Below are 10,233 nucleotides of genomic sequence, written 5' to 3'. Positions count from 1 at the left end.
ATCTGCAATCACTGGGGGGGCCAGGGGGGCAATGAGGGACGCTGCCCGCCCGCGGCTCAGCTTCCCCTTCAGCTTTTAATTCCTCTCCCTTGCGAGGACCTGCAGCATCCTGGGGTTTCGTGGAGGTTTCTCCATCACTGGGCATCCCCCCCAAGGTTCTCACAGCCCTTCTGCAAGGGGGAAGGGGGCAAAACCCCCAGCCAAGAGCTGGGGCACCATCACACACACCCCCCCTTCTCCTTTGGGTTTTTTTTTTAGCCACCAGCTGCAGAAGAGACTTGAAAGCGGCGGGTGGGAAAAAGGGAGCTGCTCTGGCTGTTTGTTTTCCCCAAGGTGGCCGGGCTCTGCCCAGCACGAGGCCACATTCTGCGATGAAAACAGCCACCACGGTGAGATCAAGGTCCCCACAGTGGGGTGGCTTGACCAGTAGAGAAGGAGGGCTCCACTCCTGCCTGGAGCTCCCCGTCTCTGAAGCAAGGATGCTCACCCAGCCGGTGTCCCCAGAATGTCCCCATTTTGGGGGTCTCACCTGGTGCCAGACCCTGGTGTAATTAAACTTGGGGATTCACGGGGGGTGTCCTGCAGGTGTGACGGGACCACGCGATGAGGACCATGACGGTTCTCCACCCCTCGTCCTTCAGGACTCATTCCTTCCCCAGGACTTGGTGCTTCCTGCCCGGCTGCAAGCTGCCTCGCTATAAATGGAGTTATTATAAATATTCCTTATCCTGGATTCATCTGTCGCATCCTCTTGAGGCCGATGACTCCTCCACCCTTCTTGGTATTCAGGGGATCTGAGGGGTGCCTTTCCGAGCCCGGTGTCTGATCCCCTTCAGGCTGATTCAGGCAAACCAGCCTCGGTGACACCTTCAGCTGGGAATTTCCCACCCCCCAAACTCACCAGCCCCATGAATAAGCACCGGCTCCTCCTGGACCACGAACCTCACCATGATGCTGGCCTCATCCATCAGCCCTTCCAGACCAACGCACTAACGGGCTCCAATCAAACCCCTGTTTAATTAGGCTCAACACAGGTTTCCTCCTGGCTTGATGAGGACAAGAGCCACCATAAAACTCCCTGGGGAAAAAAATAATGTATAGAACTATGGGTATTTTTCAACGATGTGAAGCGCAATGGCCTCATTCGATCTATTAGGAGCCCAGAGGCAGATTTTTCCTCTTGATGGCCCACAACCCGAGGTCTCCAGTAGACAAGCAGATGCCCAGCAGCATCTTCACGCTGCGGCGAGGGTGACCTGGTGGCCACGGGGCTTTGGGAGTGGGCTACCCCTTTTCCCCAAGAGCAGGATGAAAAAAATACTACTAGAAAAGTCATTTGGGGTGGTAAACCACAGATATCGCAAGCTGCCGGCGATGATTCAGGATGAAAGATGGTTTTGAAACCCTGGACTTGCCTCCAGGACAGCGATGCTGAGTGGTGACAGGCCCCAAGGATGACCCACGAGTCCTGCTCCCAAAGTGGAGTGAGCATCTTCCATCTCCAGCCCCCAAGAGCAGAGCCTGCAATGCCAGACCCCCATTTCCTATAACCACATGATTTTATTCAATTAAAAAAAAAAAAATTCAGAAAAAAATCAAAGTCGCTGGGATTTCAGAGGTTTTTCATCGTTTTTCCACTTTGCTCCCCAAATGTAAAGAGTAAAGGCAACCAATGAGCACACCGACACGGGGGGCTATGAATTATTCCTCTTTTAATTTCACATGGTTTAAAATACGATATGAAATAAGGCTACAGTATATAAAAAACTCTCCAGCAAAATGATGTGCCAGCATCAGCAATTAAAACAAAACCAATCCCCTCCTTCTTTAAGAATTCAATGCAGGAGGGACTTTTTTTGTCTTTTTTTTTTGTATCCTTTAAAAAACAAAACGAAACGAAACAAAACACAACACACGGACACACACACACTTCGCTACATCTCTAAGCTACCTCAGCTCAGTTTTTTTTTAAGAGATATTCCGTTATAACATATATGTATACATAGATTTATCATTTATTTAAACCTCTTTGGAATGTAGACAACAGCTCACAGATGTTATATAGACCCTACCAGAGAGCAGAGCACGCCAAGGCATCCAAATTTTGCGACTTTAATGAGGAACAAGCAACCTAAAGCCCTAAAGCATCGCAGAGACCCCTCCAAAGAGCAAGAGTCAGAAGGAGGAGAACGTTTCCCACAGCATCTGAATTTATCAGTGCCTGCAGGGACCTGGTTTTTTGGAGGAGGTGTTGGTTTGGAAGGACACGAGAAGGTTAAATCATACAACATCTTGGATTTCTCCACCTGAACAATCACGTCTGGAAATAAAATGGATCTACCACTCACACGAGTGGGTTACGGTCACCCCACACACGGGGATGGGGAGAGAGGGGCAGCAGAAAAAGTGCTTGAATTTTTCACCTGGTTGTGGTTTTTTTTTTCCCTTTTTTCTGAGGTCCCAAATATCAACCGCCAAGGCCCCATCAAGCTGCTTGCAAGGCTCTGCTGGGGGGACCAAGGGGACATGCCCCCCACGTGGAGAACAGCAGATCAGGAGCAGGACACAGAAAATATGCCCCCCCCAAAAAAAAATCACCAAAAGCACCTGAGACATTCCAAAACAAGACAAAATTACCCCATTTCCAAAAGTCATGTGCATCTGCTGAGGGTGAAGCTCTTCCCCTCCCAGAGCCCAGCACAGAGCGAGTCCCATCCCCGGCAGATCTCCATCAGCCCCTCTCAAAACCATCTTTTCTGGTCCAGCACGTGGTGGGGGGTGTGGGGGTGGGTTTAAACCAAAGTTTCATGGCCTCAAAAACCAGGAGGGTTTGGGTTCCAGCACATCCCTCACCAGAAGTCAACACGCAATGAAAAAGCAGAAAGAAAAAATTAAAGGGGAAAAAAAAAAAAAAAAGAAACAAAAACAAATCTGCACATTTCCAGTGTATAAACAGCACACAGCCCTCTCCGGGATGGTCTCTAGACTGGGAATAAGAAGTGAGAGGAAAATGGAAAAATGAGGAAAGGCCCTTCTGCTCCTGCCCTTGCCCACAGGTTGTGAGCTGGGATGGCAAAACGGCCAGGAGAAACCACGGAGAAGCTCCAGCTGGGGGCTACTTCCAGAAACCAGAGCTGCTTTCCACCACTCGCCCTTTTGAACCTTCAGACCCTCTTCCCAAAATCACTGGGAACACACAGGTTCACCTGGAAAAAATAAGCCCAGCGGGGCCGGGGAGGAATTTAGAAGGATGGGGCTGGTACCCGAACCCGCGTCTTCATCCAGCGGAGGGAAACTTTATCCCTGTTTTCTGCTCGAAAAAGGCACTTGAGCTGCAGTGGAGCATCCGAGCAAAGCAGAAGCCCTGTCCCAGGGCACGATGTGGTACCCAGGGCAGGAGCTGGGGGGGCTGGTGTCCTGGCAGCACCCTTTCCAAGGGTGTCGGGGAGAGGGGGGACGGTTCAAAGCCCTGAAGGGTAAGAGAAGAGCACTTTGCAGCTGCAGGCAAGGCAGCAACCCTGAATGCCTTAAAAAAACCCACCCAGCTGCTGCAAACCCTCCCCAGGAGATGTTGGGATGCTCTTTTAATTGCTCTTGAACATCTTGCCCAATTCTGGCCCAGCGAGCCTTGGCTCTGCCCTCCGTGCCCTGTTGATGGAGGGACCTCATCCACGATATCCATGTGTCCCCCTTGGCTCTGCCCCCTGTGCCCTGTCGATGGGGGGACCTCATCCACGATATCCATGTGTATACCACATGACTGAGGGGGGATAGGCATTTTTTTGAAAGAGATAGAGAAAGAGAGAGAGGGAGAAAAAGAGAGGGGAAATGCAAAAGTAAAAGAGGGAGGATTCTGCTTTGCAAATGAGTGCACCATTGTGTGAAATCTAAGTCACCAGTTTGGATGTTTTCATAGATATACAGGTACCTAAATCAAAACTTAATTGTTCAAATACCAACTTTGGATATAATTGATTTATGCACCACTTGTCCTGAAGGATGAACTAAGAGATTCTGCATTTCTTATGAAAATTATGGCTTATTAACCAAGAACAGAAACAGGAACAGAAACAGATTTAACACACTTGTAAATCAGGGAGATTCATGCAATCATTGAGTCTATCCCAATTCACTGAGAATCAGCTCTTTTCTAGTTATTCTATGTACTAATTGCTTATTTAATCTCTAACCTAATCTAATTTTTTTCCCTGTCTAATGCTCTGGAATGGTCAAACCACAGGAACTTATCCAAGCTTTGAACAAAGTCCAGTATTATTAATGATCAATAGATTCTTATAATATTTAATACAACTTCAATAATGAAGCAATAGAGACACAATGCTTTACAGTGTAATACTTTGCTAGATAGATCAAGTTTAGAAATTCAAGGTAAAAAAAAAAAAAAGAGAAGGTACTTTTGGTTCAAATGCGTAATTACTGTCTTTAAAAAAAAAACACAGCGCCCTGTGGCTCTCGGGGGCCAAAGACCCACATTTCGGCATCCACACAGGGGTCAGATGGGGTTTTGGAATCACTGCCCCATCCTCTAACTCACACTGAGCATCCTGGGAATTGCTTGGAGCAGCAGGATTTAACACTCTGAAGGCAAAGGGGTTGGAGGAAAGATGGAGCAGCTCTTCCCCCCCAGGACCGACCCCCTCGGGCAAGCCCAGGAGACCTCTCGTTTGCCCCAGTCATAATCACTCCCTGCCCAGGTTTGCTGGATCAGCCCCACAAAAAGCAGTAAAGAACCCATTTGCAAGGACAATTTCCCTTCCGCGTGCACCCAGGCTGCTTAAGACACACAGCAATAAAGATAGAGCTGGTCGAAACAGGAAGGAAAAAACATTTCCCTTTGGTTTTTCAATTTTTTCCTGATTTTTTTCCCCCAATCAACTTAGATATTTTCCATTTACCACATTCAAAATGGGGGAGTTTCTCCCCTTTCCCCTCCAAATATATATATATAAAAAAAAATATTCTGAAAGCACCAAAGTTTTCCTTGAGCAAAAAAAAAAGTGATTTGGAAAATGCAAAAAAAAAAAAAGTTATTTAGAAAATGCATAAAAAAGACATATTCCCTGCAAATCTTGATGGGTTTCGTGCACGAAAACAGCCCCCGTTTTTAAGGATGAATTAAAAAAAGGCAGAAATTTCAACCAGCTTTATCAGCAAACAGCAGAGCAAAGCGTGTGGCCACCAGGAGCCAGTTTGGAGTTCAATTTTCCTTCACATACGATTCGGAGCTGCCAAGCCAGAGCTCTACATTTCTCCAGTGGGGTCTACATAAACTAATTTGCTTTTTTTTTTTCTTTTTTTTCTTTTTTTTTTCCACTTTTTCCTCACTGATAAAACTCTCTGCTGGCATAACAGAAACAAACACACACAATATTGCAATACTGAGACCATCTTAGAGCTTAAGACTATTTAAAAAAAAAAAATACTGGCACAAAATTTAATAAAATAAAACTTTAACAATTTTTTTTTAAAAAAAGTTTTGATCCCTTCCAAGCAAAAATTCTGTCTTTTGTAGAAAAGCCGACAACCGACAGAAAGGCGATGTAACAAGAACAACAAAGAGTTCTTGTTTTTTTCCTATATTGCCCCTCCCCGAAGCAGGAATATTCACCCACATTGGTGTTCCCACCCCAAAAAAAAAGTTTGAAATCCTCAATCCTCGGGAACACTGTCATTTCCTGAACTGTCAGTTTGTGTGTGAACGACACAAAAAACGAAGGGATCCATTTGATAATATTTTTTCTAAACAGCAAGGGACGGGGAGGGGTTGGTTGGTTGGTTTTTTAAGTGAGCTACATTTTTCTGGCTTTCTTAAAACTCAGAATTTCACCCCCAAAAAAGCCTGTCTTGGAGCTTTCAGGAAAGAAAAAGCCCATCCTTTTCCGAACCAAACTTTTTAGCTTTCGACCAAAAGTTTGCCTCTTCCGCCACCCTCTCTCCCAACATCCTCAAAGCATCAAATCTGAGTTACTCTTTTTCGAAATAAAAAAAAAAACAACGAACAACAGAAATAACAGCAAAAATAAAAAAAAACTTCAGGAGAATATCTGTTGCTTTTTAAAAAAAAAAAACAAAAAAAAAAAAAAAAAAAAGAAAAAAAAAAAAAAAATTAAAAAAAAAAAAAAAAAAGAACCAACAGAAAAAGTCCCATCGACTCTTCGAAACGACACGGGGTGATCCTTCCCCCTGGCCCACCCGTCTTCACTCATCGGCGTCGGGCTTGACGTCCAGCATGGCGTGGAGCTCCTCGGGCGTGTAGCCCAGCAGGCTCTGCAGGTCGCAGACGAAACGGTAGACGTAGCGTTTCCCGGCCGTCTTGTGGATGATGTTCTTGTCGTAGTAGTAGCGCAAGCCGCGGCTCAGCTTCTCGTAGTTCATCTTGGGCTTGTTTTTCCTCTTGCCCCATCGCCTGGCCACCTGGGAGAAGGGTGAGGAGAGTCAAGGCGGGGTCATCGCAGGGAAGGGAAGGAAAAATCAGTCTGGCTTGGTTGGGCAGGCATTGGTGCAGGAAAAGATGGAAGGGAGAGGACATTCCTTGTCTTTAAAATGGGCACAGATGGGTCATGGGGATTAAAGATTGGGAAGACCAAGCTCCATGTGATGGTAGAGCATTGAAGAGGACTCTATATGGATATATGTCAGAAGGGAAAACCAATCTGGTTTGGTTGGGCAAGCATCGGTGCTGGACACGAGGGAAGGGAGAGGACTTTCCTTGTCTTTAAGATGGACACAGATGGGTCACAGGGATTAAAGATTGGGAAAACCAAGCTCCATGTGATGGTAGAGCATTGCAGAGGACTCTATGAGGATATAAGTCAGAGAAGGGAACAGGGTAAAATCAATTTGATTTTGTTGAGTAGGAACTGGCAAGAAGCAGGACATGAGGGAAGGGAGAAGACATTGCTCATCTTCAAGATGGACATGGATGGGTCACAAGGATTAAAGATTGGGAAAACCAAGCTCCATGTGATGATAGAGCATTGCAGAGGACTCCATGAGGATATATGTCAGGGTAAAATCGATTCTACTTTGTTGGGTAGGAATCAGCAAGAAGCAGGACATGAGGGAAGGGAGAGGACATTGCTCATCTTCAAGATGGACATGGATGGGTCACAAGGATTTACGACTGGGAAAACCAGCCTCCATGTGATGGTAGAACATTGCAGATGACAATATGAGGATATATAAGTCAGGGAAGAGAAAGCAGGAAAATCAATCTGGCTTGGTTGGGCAGGCATCAGTGCTGGACATGAGGGAAGGGAGACGACTTTCCTTGTCTTTAAAATGGACACAGATGGGTCACAGGGATTAAAGATTGGGAAAACCAAGCTCCATGTGATGGTAGAGCATTGCAGAGGACTCTATATGGATATATGTCAGGGAAGGGAACAAGGGAAAACCAATCTGGTTTGGTTGAGCAGGCATCGGTGCTGGACACGAGGGAAGGGAGAGGACTCTCCTCATTTTTAAGATGGATGCACATGGGTCACAAGGATTAAAGATTGGGAAAACCAAGCTCCATGTGATGGTAGAGCATTGCAGAGGACTCTATGAGGATATATGTTAGGGTAAAATCAATTTGACTTTGTTGGGTAGGAATCGACAAGAAGCAGGACATGAGGGAAGGGAGAGGACTCTCCTCATTTTTAAGATGGATGCACATGGGTCACAAGGATTAAAGATTGGGAAAACCAAGCTCCATGTGATGGAAGAGCATTGCAGAAGACTCTATGAGGATATATAAATCAGGGAAGGGAACAGGGTAAAATCAATCTAACTTTGTTGAGTAGGAATTGACAAGAAGCAGGACATGAGGGAAGGGACATGGAAGGGTCACAAGGATTAAAGATTGGGAAAACCAAGCTCCATGTGATGATAGAGCATTGCAGAGGACTCCATGAGGATATATGTCAGGGTAAAATCGATTCTACTTTGTTGGGTAGGAATCAACAAGAAGCAGGACATGAGGGAAGGGAGAGGACATTGTTCATCTTCAAGATGGACATGGATGGGTCATAAGGATTAACAACTGGGAAAAACAACCTCCATGTGATGGTAGAACATTGCAGGGGACTCTGTGAGGATATATTATATATAAGTCAGGGAAGAAAATAAGGGAAAATCAATCTGGTTTGGTTGGGCAGGCATCAGTGCTGGACATGAGAGAAGGAAGAGGACTTTCCTTGTCTTTAAGATGGAGACAGATGGGTCACAGGGACTAAAGATTGGGAAAACCAAACTCCATGCAATGGTAGAAGATTGCAGAGGACTCTGTGAGGATATACGTCAGAGAAGGGAACAGGGTAAAATCAATTTGACTTTGTAGGAATCGGCAAGAAGCAGGACATGAGGGAAGGAAGAGGACACTGCTCATCTTCAAGATGGACATGGATGGGTCACAGGGATTAAAGATTGGGAAAACCAACCTCCATGCAACAGTAGAACATTGCAGAGGACAATATGAGGATATGTAAATCAGGGAAGGGAATGAATGTACCATCCTTTCCCCAAAATCAGTGGGAAGCCATCTCTCTCACCTGCACACATCCTATAGCAGATTTTTGGCACTACGCCTCTCTCTGCAGTTTCAGCTACTTCCCACTGACTCTGGGCACAAATTTCTGCTTCTGAGGTTTTATTGCAGCCCAATTTTTAACAAGTTTACAGCTGGGCTCTAATTCCTTGTTTTCCCCTGCACATACCCAAGAGCAGAACAACATGACTGCCCAAATCTCAGCCCTGTAGGGAGGAGGGGAAGGTGATCCACACCGATATTTTAGAGGAATTTGGGATGTGCACTTAATCCCAGGGCACTCTACCTCGTCTGGATCAGAAAGCTTGAATTCCCAGCCATCACCCGTCCAGCTGATGAAGGACTGACAGGACTTGTCAGTGAGCAGTTCCAGCAGGAATTGCCACAGTTGGATGGGTCCGCTGCCTAGAAAGACAAAGGAAACATGAGACATTAATGCCAGGAAAAGCAGAGGGGAAAAAAAAAATAATCATATGCAAACGCTGCTCAGTGAAAAAAAATAAAAATAAAACCTTCTACTATCAAAAAAAAAGCACCAGAGGCCACAGGGCAAGATTTGGGCTGGGATGACAGCTTGAGAGTTAAATCCTGCAGGTAGAAGAGCTTCCTATTTGCACGAAGAGCTGAATATTCATGCACTGGAATGCTTCACTTGGAGTTACATAAATAGGATTATTTTTCTGGCATCCAAACAGCGAGGAGTCATTGTCTTGGCACAAGAGCACACCCCCCCTCCCCGTTTTCCTCCGTGCCAAAAAAGCTCCTGGCCACCACATGAACTCCGGCAGACTCCCGCTTCCCGACCTTGACTCTTTGCTCCGTCGCTGTTTATGGAGATAAGGACGGGGAGGGTTGGGGGGGGACACCCAGGTATGAAAATTATTTGGCCTCTTTCCAGGGCATGTTGGTGCAGGACTGGGCTACGTGGGGGAAGGCAGGGGCTGACTGGCTCGACAGGCAGATCTCACCAGCTCGGGACTGGTGGATCTCCCCGTCATGTTCCTGGGGTGCATTAGAAGGAGCGTGGCCGCAGGTGAAGGGAGATCATCCTCCCCCTCTGCTCTGCCCTGGGGAGGTCCCATATGGAGCACTGGATCCAGTTCTGGGCTCCCCAGTTCAAGAAGGACAGGGGAACTGCTGGAGAGAGTCCAGCGGAGGTTATGAAGATGATGAGGGACTGGAGCATCTCTCTGCTGAGGAAAGGCTGAGGGACCTGGGGCTGTTCAGGTGGAGAAGAGCAGACTGAGAGGGGACCTCATCGATGCTGAGCAATAGCTAAATGGCAGGTGGCAAGAGGATGGGGCCAGGGTCTTCTCAGTGTCACCCGGTGACAGGACTGGCACACACTGGGACACAGGAAATTCCACCTCAACACGAGGAAAAACCTCTTTCCTGTGAGGGTGGCAGAGCCCTGGCAGAGGCTGCCCAGAGAGGGTGTGGGGGTCTCCTTCTCTGGAGACATTCAAACCCCACCTGGATGTGTTCCTGTGCGACCTACTCTGGGTGACCCAGCTTTATCAGGGGGTTGGACTAGATGATCTCCAGAGGGCCCTTCCAACCCTTACAATTCTGTACTTCTATGATTCTCAAAGCCATAATCAAATCTCAGTGCAGCTGCTGGTGCCCCTAAGAGGCATGAGGTGGCAGCATCCCATGCCACGTACATCCAGCCTCTCATTAAA

The 10,233-nt window shown here is 46.8% G+C and overlaps 1 protein-coding gene across 1 annotated transcript; it reads right to left on the bottom strand.

Annotated features, from left to right (window-relative positions):
* Window positions 1-6,117: 6,117 nt before the first annotated feature.
* Window positions 6,118-9,549, bottom strand: LOC106899284 (protein C-ets-2). Its single transcript, XM_014961040.1, has 3 exons — window positions 9,498-9,549; window positions 8,838-8,956; window positions 6,118-6,435 (listed from the first exon to the last, which is right to left on the bottom strand). Exons 1-3 carry the CDS (start codon window positions 9,547-9,549, stop codon window positions 6,220-6,222), a joined length of 387 nt encoding a protein of 128 aa, XP_014816526.1. The 3' UTR covers window positions 6,118-6,219.
* Window positions 9,550-10,233: the final 684 nt, after the last annotated feature.

This window comes from Calidris pugnax, unplaced genomic scaffold (genome assembly GCF_001431845.1).
Source record: "Calidris pugnax isolate Ruff unplaced genomic scaffold, ASM143184v1 scaffold269, whole genome shotgun sequence".
NCBI lineage: Eukaryota > Metazoa > Chordata > Aves > Charadriiformes > Scolopacidae > Calidris > Calidris pugnax.
Note: the sequence above shows the minus strand (reverse complement) of the source record. Positions and strands in the feature narration are given on the sequence as shown.